Below are 24,960 nucleotides of genomic sequence, written 5' to 3'. Positions count from 1 at the left end.
TTGAAGATGAGACAGCAAGGGGGTAGCGGCAACACATGTGGGGGCTGAAGTAATTACCCAATCCAATGAGAGTGCAAGTGGGAAGTCAAAACATTGGAAAACAGAGAAAGGCTATTTGAATATTTAAGTATGCACATGCATGGTGGGAGGAAACAAAAGAAAACCCTGTAGACACTGGATTGGACACAAATCAGTAGGGGTAACATGTGCACACAGTACATCCCAATGTACAGTAACTCCGTGATCAGGTCCCGTGTGGCTTTCCAAACTGATTTCTGTGTGGATTAAACAGGTGTGTGTACTAACAAAGGGGCCAAACCAAGTCAGAATACGCCACAGTATCCCGAGATACAGCTCTTGTGTAGATTTAGCCTGAGCTGTAAAGTAGTGAGCTCTATTTTCGTGTTAGGCCCAACTTCACCCCCAATGTTTTTGCTTTATTTTCTTCCTTTTTAAACAGAGGAAATGTAGACAACATTAATGGCATGGACTTTAAGTAATTCATTATGGTATTATGTAGAGTGTGGTGCAGGAATTTTCATTATTTCCCCTTCCCACCCCCAGGCAAAGGAATTCTAATACGTAGTTCCTCCGGTGTTTATTTTCAATGAGGAAGTTGTGGTATTCATTAGTGTTTTAACTGTTCGCTTCCTTGTTTGTTTTTTCTATAGGAAGACCCTCCTTCAAAATGGTTTCCTCTAATGATGAGTGCATTCTTGACTGTGTGTGTGGTTTATGAACTCGGGCGGGGGAGAGAGATGGGTCACACAATAATACATAAACAAACCTGCCTGCTGGGGTGATTATAAATGAAGTTGGGATGTGTCAGCAAACAACTGATATCCCATTATTGCCCTTCTGCTGGGATCTTTACCCTTGGATTTATTTCTGCAATTTGTCAGCAAAGCCAGATCAGAAGCCTCTATCTCTGTCCGTGGATGGCAAGCCCGTTTTGCTTAACGGTGGTGCATGCACGCGACCACACTAGCAGGCACATGCACACTGTGCCGCCATTGATTTTAATGGGACTTGAGTATGAGCAGATTTTTGTATATGCGGGGGGGGGGCAGATCCTGCATGGATACGGAAGTCCAACTGTATGTATATAACATCTGGATTGGGCTAGAGCTGGAAAATATCTTCAATCTCTGTGCAATTGGAGGGACTGAATTGTCAAGGATCCTTGAATTGCTCAGGACAGTCCTAAATCCACGAGATTAATTTTATCGGTTCTCAGAGTTAAGTTGTAGACCAGGATTCTGTTTTTAGAATATACAAAGTGCAGATATTACTTAGTGAAAAACAATAGTATTTCCCAGCTGCAAAGATCATGTGATTTATTAATATTTATGCTGCAATTTAGTCTGCTTAATTCAGAAACATTTCCTAAAGAAATGAGAAGCATCTGTATCTGATTCTTCTCAACATCATGATATGTTGGTAGAACAATCTAAAAATTAAAAACTTATTTAAATTGCAAATAGAATTTTCAGTCTGTGAACTGAAAATTCATTTTTTTATAAAAGATTAATGAATAGGCATTCCAACATATGAGTCAGATCCCAGTTTTATAACACTTGCATATCAGATCTTTCTGCTAGGTTTGCTGTCCGGTCTAAAACAACAGTGTGTACAGTGACTCTACATTTTGCTGCTGCAGTAGTTGGTATTCATTGACTATTTTGGAGATTATCACACTGGCTTTTTTCTCCCAGTCTGGGCATGAGCTGAGACCATGTAAAAATGGATGTTATCGCAAAGCTCTGTGCTCTGATCAGGACTTCTCCCATACTTTGCAAATAACAGGACTTTCTCGCTTTTTGCAAAGTATGGGAGAACATAGTAACAAAAGAGATCATTGCACGGCTTTCCCCCCTGATCTGGGCACGGGCTGAGACCGTGTAAAAGCAGATGTTATTGCAAATTATTGTTGCAATATTGCAATTAATGTTGACTCATTTAATCAATAGTTGAATTATTAATCACCATGTTGATAAATTGCATTCATTCAATGAGTCTACATTATCTAGAACTATCAACAGGATTTAGGTCATTGTATAGATTTCCATAGGTATGAAATACACTAAGGGCACCAGATCCTGTCTGATCCTGGAAACTAAGCAGTGACAGCCCTGGTTAGTACTTGGATGAGAGACCGCCAATGAATACTAAATGTTGTAAGGCTGTTTTTTGGACAAAAGAATTGGCAAATCAGCTTTGATAATTCCCTGCCTAATAAAACCATATGAAATTCATGGGTTCGCCACAAGTCAACAGGTCACCTGAAGGTACACACACACACACACACACACACAAAGAGAGAGAGAGAGAGAGAGAGAGAGATTTTCATAAAATCTGAGTGAATGAACTTTTGTGATTTCATCCAGTAAATGCTGGAAGCAACAAAATTGTTCAGAAAGGCCAATAAGGATAATAAAATGTCTGAATGGTGCTCACTATAATGTTATATTTGTGTCCCTTTATTGTTTTGTGTAGATAATTTGAATGGAGGAGGCAGTTGTTAGCAGATGACAGAGAATATCACTCCAGAAAACAAGCAAGTAAATAAAACTTTGATGTTGATGCTAACATTATGAGACCTTGCACTAGTATTGCCTGAGTAGATATATGGACAGACTTACCATCTGGGCTTATTAAAGAGTCTGGGTCCTGTTTTTTTGGGGGTGGGGGGTGGGGCGGGGGTTGTCTTCCTTACGTAGAGTAAATGGAGCTGGTGCTGGAATGGAGAGAGTTGCTGTAAGAATGTGAGACAATGGCTCCAGTTTATGTTAGAGAGTTTATTCCACCCAGAGCACCAAAGTTTTTGAAGTCAGCTTTAATTGTGTTTCCAGCCTGTAAAAAAAAAGAAAAGAAAGGAAAAAAGTTAACCATTGACTGAATTGTCCAACACTTAATCAGCATAACACGCCAACATCTCTATAACATCTACAGAGGACTTGAAGACTTGTCTCCTCTTCTAATCTTTTGCAGCGAGGCAGGATCTACCACACCCAAAACATTCCCAGCAAATTAGCTCATACAATAGAATGAAGCATGGGAATGCTGTGAGGATATATAAGAGACATATTGTAAATCAGCTCATACATTAAAAGGGCCTGTGGAAATGATATAATAGCTACTTTTTAACTTGATATGTAAAGTGATATATATTGGCTTATGCTTCATTGCCTTTGAGGGCAGCGTGACTCAAAGTGGCAAGTTACATGGGGAAATGAATCCTAGTCAGTGAAAGTGAGATGCAGACTTATGCCATCCTTTCCCCCAATATCCTTTTAATTGTCATTTATAAGAAACAGATGACGACAGGCGAGACATCCCTAAAACACAATCTGTTCTGAATTTTAACATGACATTGAGCGAGCCAAGTAACAAGGATATTGTGACAGGATTAATAGTTGGGTAGCTCTCCCTATACACTGCCCTAAGCTAAACTATGCCTATCCAACAGCCTCAGAGTTCAATTGATGGAGATTGGTGCCATCGTTGTGCCTGTACAATATGTCTGCCATTTTTAAAAAAATCTGGAGACAAAGGAACATTAATAACAGCTGGTGGTAGTGAGGAAAAAATTATCCATATTGATAGTCACAGATGAAGTAGCAGCAAAAGGGGGGTATACATTGAAAGAAAGCTGAATATGATGTAGCTGGTGCCAGCCTAAGACTGAAGCAGAAACTCCTGCTAGGGCCAATGGTTCAAAGAACCTTGCTGTTGAATTCAGAACTAATTCATCTACAGTCAGCCCCTTGTATCCATGAATTCTGCATCCAAGGATTCAACCATCCCTGGCCTGAAAATATGTATTTTAAAAAATCCAAAAAGCAAACCTTGATTTTGCCATTTTACTATGTCATTGTATATAATGAGACTTGACCATCCATGGATTGTGGTATCTAATGGAGTGTGGTCCTGGAGCAAAACCCAAGCAGATACCAAGGGTCAACTGTATTTAGAATTCATATTGTTACTTGAAGCAGCATGCTTTAGACTGCTCCATCACAGATCTAGTTCTTACACCAGAGATTAGAGTGGGACTGAAAATCATGTGGCCGAACAAATATTTTTGGACTGCAACCCCCAGCAGTCCCAGATAATATAGCCTATGAAGAATGGGAAGAATGCTAAGAGCTGCAGTCCAACAAATTATAGAAGACTGCATGCTTCCCACCTGCTGGATTAGAAAACAGATTATGATCAGAGAGACCTGAGTTCAACCTTCACTTAGCCATGAGGCTCATTAGGTGACCTTGGGTCAACCGCTCTTTCCCCTTCCGCTCAATCAGCCTCCACAGAATTGTTCTGATAATAAAACAAGAGCAATTGGGGACCTCCCCTGAGTTCACTGGAAGCTGAATGAGAAAGAAATTCCATCAATAAAAAAGAGGGCACTCGTATAGGCATGTCTAAGACTGTGTCATGTTAACATTCTACTTTAGAATAGTAGGCATTTTATTTTTATTTTTATAATATTTAGTTTGCACCCTATATCCAAAGTTGGGGGTTGGTGTACAAAAAACAACAACATTCAGACAATTTAAAATTGCAAAAAATAAATTATGGTCTAAAACAAGGGTAAACAACTGCTTGGGGGACAAGGGCCAATTTCCCCCATCCACACCCTCCGCACAACAAACACAAGTACTTCTGTTTTCCTCTGCAATCCTTCTCAAAATTGTTGGATCACTTTCTGTTGCCATTTTGAGAAAGAGAGACGGTGGAAGGAATATAGAAGGAAATGGAAGTATTTGGGGGCAGTATCCCCATTCTGGAGTGCTTGTAGAAGTAAGTGGGGGCATTTTGTTTTTTCCCCACATATTTATGGGGCTTTTATGTTATTTTTTAGGGACATACCATTTTTTAAAATGAGGGCTTTGGCACACTGATGGGGGACTTCAAGGGCCACAAAATGGGGTTGGCTGCTACATGTTGTAATTTGTGCATCACTGGTCTAAAAATATATTAAATGATATAGCATCTATGCATACCTTCCAACTGTCCCTGTTGATTAAACCTCTGTCATCTAACTTTTTCAGCTGCTTTAAGATTGTTCCACTGTTTCTTGTGTCTTGCCCTTCCCAGTAGGCTCAGGCAAAAGCAAACTACTGCACCCTCTCCTAGTTTGTGTGTTCTTCCTCATTATCAACTTTTGCCATCTTGCCCACACTTTGATGTTACTTGGCCACACATGTCCTAGTTTACATTTATGAAATGTCAAGGGATACTGTATGTCTGTATAGGGTGCCAGTGTAATGTGGTGGTTTGAGTGTTGGACTCTGGAGACTAGGCTTCAATTTCCCTCTTGGCTATGGAAACCCAGTGGGTGATCTTGGGACAGTTACACACTCTCAGCCCCAGAAGGTCCATGATAAGTTCACCTTTGGGTTTTCATAGATTGGAAACAAGGATTATATACTTCTGCCAGGATTTTTCAATGACATGGCAAAGACCAAGCTGGATGTTATGGGAGCAGTTTTGTGTCTCCTAAAAGCAGCAGCAGCCCTCCTCCCTCCCCTGTATAATCTGGGATTGCAAAATGTGTGATGTGAAGTTACTCCCTATCCTTTTATAAGCAGCTGAAGATGTTTTGTTTCAGCAGGCTTTTAAGGGCTGCTTGCTCAGGGGGAAAGTGCCTTTGAAGTGCTGTGTTGTTCGTCTTCTTAATGGTTATGCTTTTAACCACTTTTAATTTTATTAATAGTTTAATTATGTTATTTACTTTTGTATAGTGCAAAAAATTTAGCTGTATCTGTTTTAACTTTTTAAAACTGCCTTGAGTCCGAGATTGGGATATAAATAAATATAAATATAATTGTAATTCCCAAGCTGTGCTTTTTCTACTGTAGTCATGCCCTGTTCTTCCTGCCACCCTCCACTCATTGAAACTCCTTCTTTTCCCACTGTAACCAATGTTTACATATAAGAACTTCAAAGCATTATAAAATTATATGCTAGTAATAACTGAGCAGCAAAGTAGTTATATTTCTAGAAGCAGCTGTAAAAACACACATTAATAAGACAATGTATTTTTAAAGAAAAGAAGATACACTGAAAGTCGATGTTAAATCTAGATTGCCATACATTTCATCTTGTGAGTAAGCAGGTGTGGGGATAAGTTGGACCTTAGCTTTTTGTCCCTGTCCTGTGAGATCAGGGAAAAGGGGGCAAGGTTATGGTAGTTTTAGTAAGGAACCAAAACCTCTCCAGCCTTCTAGCAATCCTGATTGATCCAGACTGCCATTTCCTCACTACTAATATAAGTGATAAACAGTGATTGATATATGAGACACTGGGGTGGTCAAGTGCTGTTAATATCTCCACCCCTACAAGAATCTGTTTCTTACCCCACAGTTGAAAGCTGATCTACTGGGCTGATCTTTTGATATGTATCCAATTCCTTCTCTGGATTCCCCAGGTACTGCTCCTCTTCTTCTGCTGGTTGTCAGGAACAGTCCCAATTAATCATTTTGTTGTCCCACTTTTTCAGTTGCTTAAAATGTGCCATTCTCCTCTCTGCTCCTATTTTCCCCTTCATCTTCTGCTTACTTCCATTGCTACAAAATTCAAAATGCAAAGTTTGCACTCACTTAACTCATCCAAAGGGGAGAGAAGAAGAAAGGCTGAAACTTGTCCTTCCCAGTAGACTTATGCAACAGCAAACTGCTGTAACTTTTTCTAGCTTGTGTGTTCTTCCTCATTAATAACTTTTGCCATCTTGTCCACACTCTGAGGTTCTTTGGCCACATGTGTACCGTTTTTGATCTGTGAAATGTTGTGGAGTCTGATACCACTGATTTTTCCAAATTCAGTGATAACAGCACATGCCAGACCTGAATTCTGAGAGATAAACAGTATTAACGTTTCTATCCGCCAATCATTTCAGAAATGTAAATTCTGAGACATCAGAGACATACGCATGTTGACTTAACATTTAGCCATGGATTCAATTGGTCTGCATTGGCTGGGACCATCAAATGAATTTAGGCCTTGATACATTCTTAGCTTGTTGCATATTTTTAAAGGCTTTAAACTGTCTTTATTGAAATTGCATTTATAATTGATTAATACCCACAAAATATTTGTGCACACTTTTGTGTGTCAGTGAGTGTCCCCACCCCCAACTCTATTACTAGATTTATTATATCCATACTGTAGGGAATGTACAAACCTTTGCAAAAAACCATGTCACATGAATTCTGGGACTGGAATTTGGAATGTTGTGTCACAGCTTGGGTGGCTCAGGGTGAAGGAATTCTTCCGCTTATATTAATTCCTCCCCCCCCCCCCCCCCCAGTATTTGGAATTACACATTTCCTTGCCATTCGTTTAGTTTCAGTAATTCAAATTTTATCACATAAAATATGTCCTATAAGATTCTTGTCTTATTCTGTAACTGCTTGTATAATTTAACTGCCAGTTATAAAGTGCAACAATATGCATATAAAAACAGATACATGGGGAGCATGGCCTGTAACTAGAGTCCCCATAGAAACAGACCTCTGAGACAGACCAAAGACTTGGAAAATACCTTTCTATAACAGATTACTAAACATTTAGAAAGAAGAGAAGCAGCAGTAAAAGGAAACTTCAGCTACTCTGGTATCTGTTGGAAATCACACTCTGCTATGAATGTGTCCCCAAAATAACTTACTTGCCTTGCTGACAATTTTACTTTCCAGCCGCTGGAAGAAGCATGAAGGAGATTAACTGTCTTGGACCTGATCCGCACCAATAGGGAACAACTGGTCAATGAGGTAGAAAGTAAAAAAGAAAGCTTAGGTGGAAGTGACCACATCATCCTGGGATTTATCATACAGAGGAAAGGGCAAGCTAAATGTAGTCAGATGTGCACTTTGGACTTTAAGAAGGCAGGTTTCAATAGGCTTAAGTAAATAACTGGCTGAGATCCCATGGTCAGAAATACTTAAAGAGTTCATAATGGGCAGGAGCTTCCTAAAAATGAGATACTGAAGGCAATATTACAAACAACTCCAACAAGAAATAAAAGTAGGAAACATCTTTTAAAAACATGATAAATAATAATAATAAAAGCTTTATTTTTAGCCCACCTTTCCTGAGATCAAGGCGGGTCACAACAGCCAAAAACACAATACAATCAATATACAAAAAATTAAAATACAAAAAAATACAAAATCTCACAATATCTTAACAACAGTTAAAATCCAGTTAAATTTTTTTTCCAACTAGCACAAGATTACAAGAACAATGAGGAGAGAGAAGGAGGCAACATGGAATGTTAGGGGTAAGCCTGCTGGAACAAAAAAGTTTTAAGCCCCTTTTTGAAGTGTTCCAGGGAGGTGGCTGAGCGGAGCTCATTCGGAAGCGAGTTCCAGAGGATGGGGCCAGAGATAGAAAAGGCCCTCTGAGTGGTGGTAGAATATCTTGCCTCTGGGACACGTAACAATTGCTTCCTAGCAGATCTGAGTGTGTGGGGCGGAATGTATGGGGAGAGGCGGTCCTCCAAGTACCCTGGGCCCAAGCCATATAGGGCTTTATAGGTAATAACCAACACCTTGTACAGTATTGTGCCCGGAAGCGAATAGGCAGCCAATGGAGATCTTTCAGAATTGGTGTTATGTGACTGGTCCTGGAAGAGCCAGTGACCAGTCTCGCTGCCATGTTTTGAACCAACTGAAGCTTCCGAGTATGGTACAACAGTTGCCCCATGATGGCTGCATAGGAAGATTTTGGATGAGTTGAGATTAAAAAGAGGCATGTAACAGAAATGGAAGAATGGCCAAAGCACAAAGTCTAATTGAATAGCCAATATTTGTAGGGAGAAGGACAGGAAGAAGAAAGCTCAAAATGACATTAGGGTTTCAAGAAAGATTAAGCATAATAAAAGCATTTTTTCCATCTATGTTTGAAGTAAGAGAAAGAACAAGGATGAAGTAGGTCTACTATGCAGAAAATGGTGATATAATAATAGGTGATACTGATAATTCTGATTAAATGTTTGAGAGAAACTTCCTGATGATAAATGCTGTTGGACAGTGGAATGGACCACCTCAAAAGGCTTCTAAACAAAGGTTGAACGGCCATCTGCTGATGCTTAGGTATGGATTCCTGCAGTGTCAGCAGATTGGACCAAATGACACTTGAAATCACCTTCTAATTTTACAATTATTACAGGGTGATAAAACACATTTGGGGTGTTGTTGTTTTTTAAATAGAGGGATGAACTGAAATTTTCTCAAGGAGAACATTCAAGAATTTTAAGAAGAACTTGAGTTCATCTAAAATAGTTACCTCCAAAGTACCCCAGATAAAATCTGTAGATACTTTATACCATAGAAAGGTTGCTAGTTTTAAAATATATGGTTTATATTTTCAGAGAGCCTAGAACGAAAGTTTTATCACAGGCTTAAAAGAGCAGTTCTGTGGTCAGTTACATCTAGTACTGTATAATCAGTGCAGGGAAATAAGAAATCTTTTCCCACAATTGTGTCACATACTCCCTCTAGTGTTTATTTTTGGATGTAAGCACAGACAAATCCTGGAGTCTAATTGGAAAACATCCCATTAATAGGATTAAATACCTTGTCACTGGATAAGTAGTACATGGCAAAATCTGTGACACTCATGGAAATTAGGACAGCACACAGCCCTGCTCTTTCTTGAGGCCAGAAACAAATTTGCAAGAGGACACATCGGCACTAATGGTAAATAGAGTGTCTTGGAGATTCTATGATTAATTGATATTTTTCTTCTTTTAAAAGAAATGTGCTGGCCATCTGCCATTACTGGGCATACATTTATAAATCAATGACCTACAGCTGTATGTTTATGTGGCAGTTGATTTTGTTACTATTAATATGAAAGTGGTATACTGTATTTTCTTTTCTTTTTTTTAAAAAAGGAGAAATTAAAATAAACTTGTGCCATTCTCCTCAATAAATGAAAATACATGTATAATAGGAAATTTCAAAAAGTAAAAAAGTCTTCTCAGAAATGTATTTATATCAATGAGAAAGTAAAGACTGTGTGAACAACTCAGCCCAAGGTAAGCAATTTGAAATCGCCACTAATTTCATTTGATGGGTGAATATAGTATTCTAGAACATGCAGTGATGATGATTAGCCAGAGATTTTGTCATTAACTCCAATAGGAGATTGATTAAAACTTTTCATGCCCTTGTAAAGTGTCATTTTAAATAAAACTGAATGGGTCATTAGAACATGGAATCAGGAGACAAAAATTGATCTCAAAACTGTGTATTAATGTTGAGAGAAAAGATAACTAACTGCATAATATTTCTTTATTAATTCTCTTAGTGAGAGTTCCATCTAAGGGCACCTGAAAACTATAACGCACAAGATATTCTACTGTAATCATTCTTAACACAGCAAAAATGAAGTTTTTACTCATCTTAATGTACTTACTATGGCTGAAAGGACATCACTGTGCACCTATCAAAGAAGAAGAACTAAATGATGTGGAAAACCTTAAAGGTATGTATTTTTTATACCTGCCTGAATAGCTGCCTGCCTGCCTTCCTTCCTTTACACTTTTCTCTTTAATGGCCACCATCTTGTGAGACTCATAAGGACACGAAAAAACAGGTTCAGAATTAAGCATGAGAATTTCTACATCCTCACTAGGGACATAACCTCATGACTGACTAATACAGATTAGTTATCCCTTCATCCTTTTTTTTTAACTGTTCTGTTTTAATAGCAATGCTACCTTCTGCGAGTATGAAACCAGGGTGTGTTAGCTATATTATATTAATTTCTATAGTTATTAACAGGAACCATAAGTTTTGAGTGCATTATCTAATTATGGAATTATTAGAATAATCTCTAAATCAAATAAAGAGAATAGTTTACTTTGACATTAATAATAATAATAATAATAATAATAATAATAATAATAATACATTTACATCCCGCCTCTCCCTATGGATGGAGGTGGGTTACAATACATTTCAATAAAACACAAAAATATACAAAATACAAAGAATACAAATTACAAAACAAAACCAACCCTACATAATCCCCTAACCCTCCCCCATGAACAATAACAATAAAAATAAAAATACAGATTAAAAATAGTTAAAACCGACGGACAGAAGTGAGGTTGCTTAGAGTAGACAGGAACCATCTATATTAGTTTAATATTAACAAGGATACCAATTAACAAGGGTACCCATAAAGACCATTCATATCTCTCCATTGTAGCCTGGATTTCAGTACATTAATATTGTCTGATTTCTCTATCCTTATTCTTATTATGAAATAGTACAAGCCATATGGAAAGAAATCTGTATAGGTTCTGCAGTGAAATTACATATGTTTCATTGTCACTTGTGATTATTTGTAACAGCTAGTTATATTCATACAATTTTGTATATAAAAGAATTTTTTTCCTGTAAGAATCCTATCCAGAAATAGCTTCTATATAGGAATGTCTGTGGGTCAGAAGAAGGAAGGTTTTAGTACGTTCAAATTGTGCTGTGGGCTTCCCATAGGCATTCAGTTTCAATAAGTATCCAACAAAAGTAGTGTCAAACTGGATTATTTCTGCAATGTGATTTGGATCACAGACATGGAAATTCAGAAATAGTTACTGTATACATATATCTGTACTGTAGTGGGAAGATTGTGACCAAGTGACCCATGTGTGCCATTCAGCCTGCTGTCTAGCTGCCAAACCCTCTTATAGTTCTTTATTTTAAAGAACCTCGCAAATAAAAGAAGAGGACTGTTCTCTGCAAGGAGACACATGATCATCCTAAATACAGAAAAAGAATTTGGGGAAGTTCATTTTTGGACTAACCACGGTGGGGTATGATGAGTCTTACTGTTCAAAAAAGTAACTTTTCTAAGTTCTGTCTAGGGTTTGTATTCAACATCACTCTAGTAGATCCTATCTGATCTTGGAAGGCAAGCAGGGTCAGCCTTGGTTAGTACTTGAATGGGAGACTGGTGCTGGAGGCTATGGGGCGGTACATACTGGCCCTTTGCAACGTCCTCATCATGTGCTAGGGTTGCCTCGAGGCACTCCGGCCACACACCCTCAACCCTAGCATGTGATGAGGGTGTAAAAATGGCAGTGCTCTGTATACATGGTGCCGCCATTGTTACGCAAGCGCCATGTGGCATCTGCATGGCGCCACACGGCACTAGAGTAACCAGTGTGCCAATGTGGCGGCTGCGGCTTCCCTCCAGCGGAAAAACAGGTGCTGGGAGGGCACCCTTTTTGGGTGGTCTGTACCGCGCCTATATTTCAGAGGAAGGAATTGGCAAAACTACCTTTGAGTATTCCCAAGAAAACCCTATGAAATTCATGGGGTCACCATAAATCCACCGGCCACTTGAAGGCAGATACACACACACAAAGGAATTTATGAAATGTATTCCTACAGTCCATCCTTCCCCCACCCCTGAAAAAGTTCTCCTGAGGATTATGAGCTATGATGGGGAGGTTAAGAAAGAAGATATTTGAAAACATGTGCCTCCATGTTAGCAGAAGTGCCACCTGTAAAAATGTACCTTTACTCTCAGTTTCCTGTGCTAAAGCCTGCACTGTTTAGGATGGTACTGTGACCAACAGGATAGACTTTGGTGAGGAAGGCTGTGCCAGTACATGCCAGTGGAAGTGGAGAAACTGCTATCAAAAAGTATCTTCTGTCAGAACAAAGTTACGTACTGCTCTTATAATATAACAAGTGGATGAAAATATAGTCAAAGGGCCTGCTATGTTAGTCTAGTTCAGCCTAAAGATATGTAAAGGAATTCTTTAGCACCCTTGACACAGAGAGCAGCAGAAGTTGTAAGGAAATAGCAGCACGATCGTGCTTTTTCTGAAAGTTTGTCAAAATCCCACTGTCTGTACGGCCTGCTCCCAAGGCAGGCTAGATATCCATGGGCAGACTGACCAGTGTGTTGTCAAGCCACGCTGCTGGATGGGTTTTTTCTGGGTCACCTTCCCACTATGCATGTGCACCATCACACAAACACACCATCTGCAAACTCCAGTTTCTTCCCTCTTCCTATCCAGGTGCCATTCCATTGGATGGCTGTACTTTTGATTGCACACAGTTGCGCATGTGATGCTCTACCAGTACAGGGCATCAGTACATCAGTGTGCAAGTGATACATTGGCAAAGCACAATCATGGATGCCCCCATGAATGCCCTCTTAGCCACATGCGCCCCCCATTGGACTTTCTGTTTTCTGTACATTACAATTACATCCTTTGGAGTTGTCGCATTTTCATTTCTTTGCTTTGCCACAGCCCCACACTGGCACTGGGCTGTTTATGTGTAGGTGCAAAGATATGCATTTTTCCAGCTGAGCTGGAGTATCCTGGCTTCTTTTTGTGCTGGTTTTTAGCCCTGGGTGAAGTTTCATTTATATTTCCACCCACTTTGGAGGTGTGTGTCATATAAATGCTCCAGCTTCAAAATGGTGGGAAGCAGTTTTATTTTGCCTGTATGTTTCACCCCTGAAAGGAAAATATATTTCCAGTATAAGCTTTCATGGAATCCATAAAATTATGCTAGAAATTTCTTTTTCTTACTTAGTTTTCAAGGTGCTACAGAATTCCCTTACATCATTTTGGGCTGATGAAAACTGAATGCTACTTGGTGAAAGAAAAGCAAAGATACAATTCAGGGGAGAGTGCAGTATGAAAACACCCGTTTGCAGTTTCATATGTGACAAATTGTGTACTTATTTCTATAGTTCCACTGGATAGGAATGGAATTTCCATTAAAGAGGAATAAATTGAAGTTACACATTTCAGAGTTCTGCTTGATAACACATCTTTTGTTTTGCCAAAATGGCCTAGATGAATTGCTAATGAAGTTGGTTGGCACTTTGCCACTAGGAACATTGCCTGATTTTTTTTTCACAATCCTGCTGATTTGTATAAAATATAATTTATAAATTTTAAATTATATTTCTAAATAGAAAAAGGAAGATTCTTTATTTTAAAACAAATGCATCAATTAAGTTGAAACATAGAGCATTTGAGAAGCATGAACAACATCTGGTTGATGGATTCCATATTCTCTGCTTTTATATACACTAGGGATTTTGATCTTGTTAGACAGAAATACAATGACCCACTACTATTTATTTTTTATCTAACCGGAATGTGTTAATTACAATTCAGTATTTAGGTCACAACATAAGAGATGGTTCATTTTTTTAAATGACATTTTCCTCCTTAGTTTTGTCTGATGTTGGAGAAAAATATGTAGATGAAGAGGTAAAGAAAGCATTGATTGGCATAAAGCAGATGAAAATTATGATGGAAAGAAATGAAGTCAAGCACATGGATTTGATGAAAACCTTAAAGAAGAGCAGTGAGGAAAAAGAGGTAATGTGTTAATATGTATGCAAAAACTCTTTTCAGTGTTGGACTAATGACGTTTTAGAAGTATGTTAGTGCATTATTCTTTCTAAATGCTGTCCTTGTGACTCAGAAATAGATGGAAAACATTTTTTATCCATGTAAGTTCTGACTGGAGGGTCTGTTCCATCTGATTTTTAAATGGGTGTGCTTCACTATTAGCAGCCATACTGTAAAAAAAGAGGAGTAAATAAATTCATGGGGTCACCATAAGTCTGCAGGTGACTTGGAGACACACATACATGCCCACATGCATACACATATCTCATGAACATGGGGTAGGGCTGTTATATGAGAAGGTAAAGCTGAATTTGAACCAGCCTCTTATTTCCTGTAGTTCTTGTTCCAGTTCTGTTTTCTGTGGTATCCCATCTATTTTATCCTGTATTCTTTATTTTATATGATGTCCTATCCATACTGGGGGAAAATCCTATGATCTATGGAAGATTGTAAACCATTTTGAAAGTGCTGAGTTTACTGATAAGCGGTATAGAAATGTGCATGCTATGTACATGCTATTTTTCATGTTGTGAGCTCCAACAACCATGCTGTTTGGGGATGTATGTGACAGTAGTGCTCCCTCATCCTTCAACCCATGTGGAGGGGACTAGATTGGAAAAAGTCTCAAACATACCCATCTACTGTCAAATCCAGTACTGGAAGGGTATTGCTGGACTGTTGTAATCAAGCACAACACCTCAAAAAGAAATACGGTCAGCCCTCCATTTCCATGGATTCTTTATCCACAGATTCAGTCATCCACAGCTTGAAAATGTTCAAAAAATATACACATTCCCCCCAAAAAATCTTATTTTGGTCTTTTGTACCTGTATAAAGGACACCACTTCACTATGCCATTGTTTTAATAAGACTTGAGCATCCACAGATTTTGGTAGCCACTGGGACCCTGGAATCAAACCCCAGTGGATACCAAGGGCCCACTGTATAGCCATATGGTCATAATTGTCCCCAGAGCCAGCTAAATGAAGGTCACATTTCACCTATGGGACACATCTTTTGCTCACAGATGATCCCAAGAACCTCAAAGCTGAGAAAGAATGATGCCTGAAACTGGAGAAACTGTCATTCAGAGTAAATAATAGTGAAGTTCAACTCAGTTGAAGGCAACTTTCTCTGTTTCTATGACACTGTGCCCTTCTCCTCACACTCAAGAGATTTTGTTGCATCATCTAACATTACTTACATTCTAGTTTTAGCTTCAAACAGGAAAAATTGGCACTATCCTTGAAAAAGGAAATGCAGATAATATCTGTTGAAGATGATTGCGCAAACAATTTATGAGTACTGTACTAGGCTAGATCAGTATTTTAAGAACAGAGCATAACAATTGAGGAGGAAGTTTATAACAGAGCTGAGCTGAGCCAGATGTTGTAAAAATAAAATAAAATATATCATGACACCAATTAAAATCTAGTCACTATAACTAATTTCTTCATTAGGAGGCTGTGAGACTTATGAATGAAGTGAAAGAAAGGCTGGAAGAAGAAGAAAACATGTGCCAGGGATCTTTGAAGAATCTATGGGATGAATGCAAATCTTGTCTTGAAAGCAACTGCATGAGATTTTATACTACCTGTCGCCACGGTTTTTCCACATTTACAAAGAAGGTAACCTGTGAGTGCTGCACAGAGTGTGGTGGGGAAGCTGCGTGATTACATTCCTTTCTGTCATTGTATACTCTCTCAAAGCATAAGAAATGAGTAGAATTTACCAGGTCTCATTTTTTAAAAAAATGTTAAAATAGATTTTAAAATCAAGAGCAATGATTGCTAGAATCTCCAAATGAAAAGGGGAGCTAAACAGGATTTCCAGTGATAAGATGCTTGTGCTGTGCCGAACACATTTTTGAAGATCTTCCCTTTGATTAAAAGGAACAGACTGAGAGATATAATCAGATATGTGCAGACTAGCTTGGCTCCATCATAGCTACAGACCACACAACTTTCCTCTGCGCTGCAAAATTGACTGTAAAGGTGAATTAATGTCATGACTGAGCTGAAACACTTCTCAGGCCTCAGAAGTCACTATTACTCCCATTTACATATGCATAGGATTATGCCATAGAATTATCAGAATTAGAAATGTGTATATATTGGATTAGAATTTTCTGTAATGATAATCATTGTCAGATTATCATATATAGGACTAAATCCTATTTTTGTCCTAACTAGAATAGATCTACAGAAGTGCTTATATTTTCCTGTGTGTTGGCTCAGCACTGAACAATTGATTCAATGGGTCTACTCTAGCTGAGACTAACTAAGAGGATTCTGGCCATGATTTATTGTTTGGTAAAATTTGTACAGCTATCCTCATTTATTGGATTAGTACTGAGGGCAACTGAGGCCCTCCAGATGCTGTCAGATTGACTCCCAGCATCCCTTACCACTGACTATGTTGACTAAGGCTCATGGGGATTGCAGTCCAACAATCTCTGAAGCTGCCCACACCTAGATCAGAGTACATCTCAAGGGAGAGTGGCCTAGTCCTTGAGATATTTTGTACTAGCCATAAACTCCAGCCAACATGGCCTAAGATCAGGGATTGTGGGAGCTGTGATCCAAAACATCTGTAAGACATCAGGTAGTCTATCCCCAAAAGGCTGAGATTTATATGTGGGTAAATTTGAAGTAGTCCTTTGTGAAAGTTTCTAAAGAACTGCATTTGACTGACTTGCTGACAGCAAATGCTTTCTCCCCATTCCTACCCCTCATAGATTGAAGACTTTTTCAAGAAAATGACTCCATTATCACTTCCTGTGTATGAAGTTCAAGGGAAAGACCTCCAGTTTTATCAGAAACCTGAGAAAGAGGATGCCCAACTTGTACAAATGGAGAACCTGTTTAACCAGCTGTTATCTGACATGGGCACAGTCTTTGAGAAAAGTTTTGTTTTCTTTAAACAGATGCAAAAAGAATTTGACCAGTCTTTCCAAATGTATTTTATGTCTGAACCAGACTTTATAGACCCCTATTTTTTGCCAGCTTTTCCTGAGGAATCCTCAAGAAACACTGGCTTTCCCAAAGAGCCAGGCTTCCTTCAGCTCGTTTTTGACTTCAGCAAAACTGTCCTAGAAGGTGTTGGTGAAGTGATTACTGAAGCATTTGAAGGATACCAAGAAAGTGCAAGAGAGTTGGTAGAGCAAATTAAAGGTAAAGGCAAATTAAAGTTGTTGGATATGTATAATTCACATTTTGATATTGGTGCAACCAAATCTTGACTCCACTCCTAAGCATTTATAATACATTGGCTTGTTAGGCTGGTGTAACATTGCTGCAGTGCCAGCATAGTTATAATGCAGCGGTTCTCAAATTCTGGTCCTCCAGGTGTTTTGAACTTCAACTCCCAGAAGCCCTAGTCTTAATTAAAGATTAAGAATTCTGGGTTGAAGTGTCAAACACTTGGAGAACCGAAGTTTGAGAACCCCTGGTATTGTATATTATTATACTGTACTGGGTAGACCTAAATATACTTATACATTATTGTGGCTTTATTTTGAATAGGGATGTTTGAAGAGATGAGGTTGTGCCCTGAAAAGCTTTAAAATATCATAATTATTGAAATATGATGTGGAATGGATTACACAGATATGGACCATGCTAGACACAAAACTTACAGTGTTCAAATGTGGAATTTCTTTGAATCACATAGAAAGGGGTAGGGATGTGTGTATTTGTGTGTGTGAAGTACAATTTCTTAAGCAAAATAAAACCTAAATGAGGAATGTAAAAACCTCTCTTACTTTCTCATAATTCTTTCCCCCAGATGTTTTCCTGGCAGCCAGGATTCTTGATGCCAGAGATAGCCCATGCTAAGAAAGAGGAAAGTGATTTGACAGGATAGTGGTGGTATAGGAAGAATTCAGGTTTGCTCACTGGTGCACACATTGTGTTTTTAAATGCTGGTTCCCTGCCATTCTTTTTCTACATAACTGGTGCTGACCCCTCTTTCCGCACTGTCAAATTGCCCTTGTTTGGCCCTGAGAAATATGTTGGCTGCTTTCAAGGCGGCTGCCTTCATGCTTGCTTTGGGATTTAACTCACCCAATATCATATTTGATTTAATGCTGTTTACATCCTCATTCATGTGGCAAATTTTATGTACCTCAGTAATGGTATGTGTATTGTGTATGCCACTCTAGATTCCAACAAAAGTGGGATGTTCTCTAAGAACACATCAGGGCATGAAAGAACGCCATGCAATCAGCTACGTCAGAACTTATCAGGATGCCCTCAGTTCCATGAGAGATGCCACGAATGTCAGGATGATCTTATACGAGGTAAATTGCCCTGTCCAAGCTAATTGCAGGGCTATACATTTCTATATGTTCTATCACATTTTCCTTCAACTCTGGAGCAATTTCATGCACAATGGTTACGAGATGATGAAAATTAGGTTGAGAGATTCCTTAAATCTTTCCTAAGAAGTGTGCTCGATTTTGTTTTATTTGTAATATTTAGTCACACTCATCTTCTAGAGAAAATTGTCTGTCTGCAGACCATATGAAGAGCGTTTGTTTAGGTCTAATCTACACCGCAGAAATAATGCAGTTTGGCACTGCTTTAGCTGCCATGGGCCCATGCTATGGAATCCCAGGATTTGTAGTTTGGTGGAGCACCAGAGCTCTCTGACAGAGTAGGCAAATTATCTCACAACTACAAATCCCAGGATTCCATACTATTGAGCCATGGCAGTTAAAGCAGCGTCAAACTGCATTATTATTTAACCGCATTAAATCTGCAGTGCAGATTTAGTTAGGGGAATAGCAAAAACCTTTCTTCTTGCCTAGCTGCTCAGATTCATGAGGCTATGATCCTCCTTCTCAACAAAATATATGTATCTGTGAGAATCATATATTACAATCTATACTAGAGTTTGTCTTTAGTAAATGCACCTATTGAAATGTCAAATTAATTTTGTTGTGGAATTATTATTATCCTATGAAATTGTTGGTTCAAACAAATGGAACTGATGGGTGAGATGCAAAGACTTGTCAGAATCCCTTCCTACACTGCTTCTGTGAATATAAGAAGAGGCTGCTAAATTGGTCAAGTCACATATGCAATAAATGTTGCACCCTAGGAAACCCTCACCATTCTGAGAACTGTGGGCATATGATGACTTCTGTCTTCTAATGCATGGTGTTTTTGTGTACATAAAAAGATGCACCGGAAGTATAAATGAGCTTGGCTGACTTTAATTTGTAGAAAAGATTTTTGGGAGGGAGCAAAGTGGACAGAAGGAAAGGGACAAGGACGTAGCCAGGGGGGGTTGGGGGGTCGGGACCCCCCGTATCAGGCCCTGGGGGCGTTCAAGCTCCTTCCTCCCCCCTCCCTTCCATTAAAACCACGGCGAGGGAACAGAGGAAAGACAAAACAAAAGTTCCCCTTTTCCCTCTGCTCCGTGGCTTTATTGGAGGGGGGAGGGAGGAGGGAGGAGGAAGGAGCTTGAATGCCAGTTGCAAGCTCAGAGAGAGAGAGAGAGAGAGAGAGAGAGAGAGAGTCCCTGTGACTCCTTTCGCTTTTGTTTCCTTCAGAGTCCGGCTTCCACTCCTCCTCCTCCTCCTCCTCCTCCTTCCCCTTCCTCCCTTGTGTGCCTTTTGCAAAAGAAGGAAGAAGAAGGAAGGGAAAAAAGGAAGAATAAGAGGGAGGGAGAACTGAAGAAAAGAAGGAAAAGAAAGGGAGGAAGAGGAAGGGGAGAAAGGAAGAAAGAAAAAAGGAAGGAAGGAAGCTTCTAAAAGGAAATATAAAAGAAAGAAAAGGTCACTTCTAACTTTTAGCTGTTATATCCATGTACAATATAGTATAATAATAATAATAATAATAATAATAATAATAATAATAATAATAATATCATCCCTTACCCAAAATGCTGAGGATTAGATGTATTTTGGAGTTTTTCAGATTTTGGTATATTTATATACAGTATGTCTAATGGGATATACTGGGAGATGAGATCCATGTACTGTATGTTTCATATGCATCTCATAGACATAGACTGAAGGTAATTTAATGCACAATATTTTTAAAATAACGTTGTGCTTCTGCATACAGTGGTACCCCGGGATACGAATTGATCGCGTTACGAAATTTCCGGGATACGAAAAAGTTCCATTGGAAAAAACTGTTCCGGGATACGAATGTTTTTTCGGGTTATGAATTTTTTTTCGGCGCGAAATTCAAACGCGCGGCTTGCCAGCACTAACGGAAAGCCCTTTTCGGCTTGCGAAATGCATCGGGTTACGAACGCCGCGGCGGAACGAATTAATTTCGTAACCCGAGGGAGCACTGTACTGAGCTTCAGCAAAACCCTGAGACCACTATGCCTTGTATAATTCAATAATTCAGTAATTGATCTAAACCTTCAGGATTTCCAAGTTTCCTTGAGTTGGGGGTCAAACCAGATGCTCTCAGGGTCAGTTTGGGGTTTTGGAAGTCCAGAGAAAGGAGACTCAGACTCTACTCTGGACATTTCTCCTGAGAATGGACTCATGTTTTCAAAAACAGTCATTTCTGGATTTTTGCAACAACAAAAAAGAGGTGGGTCTGTGATGCAAAAAGGCAAGAGGCTTCCTTCCAGCCTTGTTTTCTCTCTTTTTTAAAAGACAAATAGAATAAAATACAGTTAGCTGGCCCTTTTTCAGCATGTCACTGGGGATGCTTTGATGGAGAGTTCCTGCATGGCAGAATGGGGTTGGACTGGATGGCCCTTCGTGTGGTCTCTTCTAACTCTATGTTTTTATGATTAATTAATTAATATATGGAATCAATCTAAGATGATGAATCGTGGCTGTGGAGTCCTATGGCCCTGCTCCAGGCAATGCTAGACTGCAGGCCCCATCATCCAGCAGCACCACAGACTGATGGGAACTGCAGTTTAATAAGGCTGCACACTGCAGAAATAATCCAGTTCGACACTGCTTTAATGCTATGGAAAATCCTGCGATTTGTAGTATGTTGTGCCACCAGACCTCTCTGACAAAGGAGGCTAAATGTCTCACAAAACTACAATACCCAGATATTGTTGTTGTTGTTATTTTCTTATATCCCGCCTTTCTCCCAATATACAGACTCAAGGTGGTGATTTTCCATAGCATTAATCTATAGTATATCTTTCTACAATGTAGATGGACACCTCCATTACATAATTTGTTGAGGATGCTTTGACTGGGAGTTCCTGCATGGCAGAATGGGGTTGGACTGGATGGCCCTTCTAGGGGTCTCTTCTAACTCTATGATTCCATGATTCTGTAGCACTCTGAGCCTACTGTGATTTTAATAGTTTTTAAACGTATAAAGGTATAAAGTCTTATAATGTAAGCCATGCACTGATGGACTATTGCACTATAATTTTTTATTGATTGATTTTATACCCTGCCTTTCTCCCAAAATAGGATTCTCTTAAAGGGGTTTGTTTAATATAAAAAGAAAGGAACGTATAATGGCTTGGAATTAAAAATTATGGTAGATAGATAGATAGATAGATAGATAGGTCTTGGAATTAAAAGGTGTGTGTGTGTGTCTCAAAATTAAAAATCCCTCTTGGAAGTGGGAATGAAATGTGTGGATGCAGCCTGGGTTCGTAGCTCAGCTCAGATGTTGGAATACAGTGTCTCAAAGCATGAGCAGAGTGTCTCTGAGCATGAACAGAGTGGCTGCCGCTCATTGCTGGAGCAGCTGCACTTTGCTTTATCGAGCTGAATTTATCTGATGTAAACACCTTCAGAGGAAGGACTCAGTTTGCATCTGCACTGAAAAAATAATCCAGTTTGATGCCACTTTAACTGCCCTTGGCTCCATGTTGTGAAATGCTGGGATTTGTAGTTTGTTGTGGCACCTGACAGATGACTCAACTACAGTTCCCAAGATTCCATTGCACGAAGCCATAACGGAAGTTAAAGTGGTGCCATCGAGGTGTCGAGGGTAAACGCTCGACCCTCTTTTTGTGTCTTGGGGCTCTTAGCCTCTCAAAATGGTGGCACTTAGTCTTGACCCCCCCCCCTTCCCAAAATCCTGGCTACGTCCTTGAAAGGGAGGACTTGTCAAAGAGAGTCTTCTCTCCCTGTGCACCAGGGGAAATGCTCCACTGGATCAGAATTCTTTCACAAACAGAAGAAGCCCTTCAACTGTTTGATGAAGATCCTGGATTCAAGCCTATGAAACCTATTCCCAACCAAACAAATGTATTCAGGGTTGTTGCGAACAACAACTTTGTGCAACTACTCTGGGCTTTAGTCTGAATTTTAAAGGAACTATCCTTTTGGGTGGGTGGAAGAAAATAAAGTTCAGCAGCTTGGGTACCTCCTTTAAAGTTTGGACTAGAAACCAGTGAAAGCATCACTTCATTGATATGGAAGCCACCAGCTTTCACCTATTCAATGAAAAGAAAAACAGTTGAATACTAGGTACATGGCATGTGCAAATGTTTCTAAGTTCATTAGACAACTTCTGAATCTTCTTAAATGAGTGTTTTTACATTTTGTTTGATTCTTGTACAGTTTGCCCCAATGTCCCTGAACTACATATCAAGTTTGATGATGCTTTTAAGCTGGTCAATATTTCTAGTGAGCAGTATCAACAAATTCTCCAGATGGTTCAGCGCCATACAGAAGACACATCCTACTTGTTGAATAAAATGAAAGAAAGGTTTGGCTGGGTCTCTGAGCTATCCAACATGACCATTGGACCTGAAAACATTTTCAATATAGTAAAGGTAAATGCCATACATTAAAAATGCAAGTAACCAGTGCACAATGATCTCTGTTCTCTCCATTTGACTGACATTTACCACTCTGGTATTACCTGAGGGAAATGTGGGGGTGTGTTATTTTTGTTCTTTGAAAATACTAAGCTCTGGTCAAGGTAGATTTTAAGTAGACTTGACAATCCCTTGATGATCTCAAACTCCAGAGCTTAGGTAGTAACCTACTCTAAATCCTTTTAGTGTGATGGATAACTGACCTGAATCACCGTCTGAAAGGAATGAAATGGCACTAACAGGTCTGAATGACCCCAGATTACTTTTCAAGATGAAAAGAGTTTTGCTAGTGGCTGGCATACACCTTCTTTAGATCAATATAACAAAATCGGAGCTCAAGCCAGAGGCAATATTATGAATCTTATTGCCACATAGGTTGCAAGTCATATAACACTGAAGTCGTTCGGAACTTTTCCCCAGTAACTTCCATATCAGTGGGATGGTGAATCCACTCCAGGCTTTAGCCTGAACTTTAAAGGAGGCATCCATGATACTGAAATCTTACTCTATATAGACTGAACACTTTGTATAGCTTCTTTAAAGTTTATCCTAGAACCTACAGCATGCTTCATCACCTTGCTGACATGGAAGCCATCAACTTCCATTGCTTTTTTCTCATTGGGTGACAAAACTGAAAACTTATCCAACTACATGATTTTAGACAACATTTTAAGTAGAGGACATATTATGATAGCATATTATTGCTTTCATCTACTACATCATGGTGCTAATGCAGTAGCTGACATGTTATTTTGCAATGTATGTAGGTTTTTGATTTTGTGTGGAGATATTGGCAGTTTCTATGCCAGTTAACTTGTTGGCTCACTCCAACCTGTATTGTTTTCAGGTATCATCAAATTCCAAAGGAGGTGAAGCTTCCAGTCTGAATGAAACGGTGGTAGATGTGAATATTTTGACTTCACCTACTTTTACAATTAAGGTCCCCCAAGATCTAGACACTGAGAGTTCTGAATTTATTGAGTATGTTGCTGGAAAAGCTTTACAACTTTACAAGAAAAATTTCTAGACATGGAAAGCTGATTCTTTTCACATTACAAATAAAAAAAAGTTAAACCATTATGTTTGACCAACTTTCTACACAGCACATGATAGGTATATTTTCCAGGCTCATACAGTGTGATGGATGCATTTTCTGTCCCATCCCCTTTATACAAATGTTAGCCATCATTCAATGCCATCTGAATTCAACTACATTGAACTACTCTGGGTTTTTTTCCTTCTTTAGAAGTTTTCTAAAGCCCCCCCCCCCCCCTTCCTCTGGTGGTGGTTTGTACTCCTGCAAACTTTAGGATTTCACCTTCTTCAAGCATGTAGCTACCTCTCTTTTGTGTGTAGTGTCATGTACAGTATGTATGAAGTTCCATCTATGCTAAAAAATACTATTAGTATTTTGCATTATTGGTAGCAAGGAAATGAATGGATCATTTCTATGTGAGTAGGATGCCTTTGCAAGATGACCTGGTGTATGAAAATGGTACTGTATAAGAGTAGACCTGATACTTAAGGCTAAGTCTCGGAAATAAGATGGTGATTAACAAAACTTTTGTTATAATTCCTGTCCTTATTTATTGTACATTGCCATGTTAGGCATTAAGTTTTGGAAGCCTAATGTGTTTTGCTAGAGTAAAGATCCAGTAGTAATCCTGAAGCATCTCTGTGGCATTGATACAGATTGTATAGTATTCTTACATTAAAAGTGTTGAAATGTCCTTTTTAGAACTATTCTGTAAATTTATTCAGATAGTTAAATGTGGCGTTTC

General features: G+C 39.0%; 1 protein-coding gene and 1 long non-coding RNA gene across 2 annotated transcripts; one reads left to right on the top strand and one right to left on the bottom strand.

Annotated features, from left to right (window-relative positions):
- Positions 1-2,778: 2,778 nt before the first annotated feature.
- Positions 2,779-7,850, bottom strand: LOC121917313. Its single transcript, XR_006101002.1, has 3 exons — positions 7,670-7,850; positions 6,363-6,572; positions 2,779-2,853 (listed from the first exon to the last, which is right to left on the bottom strand). It is a non-coding gene; the product is annotated as an uncharacterized LOC121917313 (long non-coding RNA).
- Positions 7,851-9,664: 1,814 nt separating this feature from the next.
- Positions 9,665-24,372, top strand: LOC121917312 (clusterin-like protein 1). The gene is made up of 8 exons (XM_042443164.1): positions 9,665-9,701; positions 10,315-10,491; positions 14,220-14,368; positions 15,862-16,029; positions 17,139-17,574; positions 18,564-18,701; positions 22,920-23,134; positions 24,027-24,372. The coding sequence occupies exons 2-8, from the start codon at positions 10,392-10,394 to the stop codon at positions 24,204-24,206; spliced, it is 1,386 nt and encodes a 461-aa protein (XP_042299098.1). The 5' UTR covers positions 9,665-9,701; positions 10,315-10,391; the 3' UTR covers positions 24,207-24,372.
- The last annotated feature ends 588 nt before the right edge of the window (positions 24,373-24,960 follow it).

The sequence above is a fragment of the Sceloporus undulatus genome, unplaced genomic scaffold (genome assembly GCF_019175285.1).
Source record: "Sceloporus undulatus isolate JIND9_A2432 ecotype Alabama unplaced genomic scaffold, SceUnd_v1.1 scaffold_15, whole genome shotgun sequence".
NCBI lineage: Eukaryota > Metazoa > Chordata > Lepidosauria > Squamata > Phrynosomatidae > Sceloporus > Sceloporus undulatus.
The sequence above is the reverse complement of the archived record's forward strand: the minus strand, read 5'-3'. Positions and strand labels throughout refer to the sequence as shown.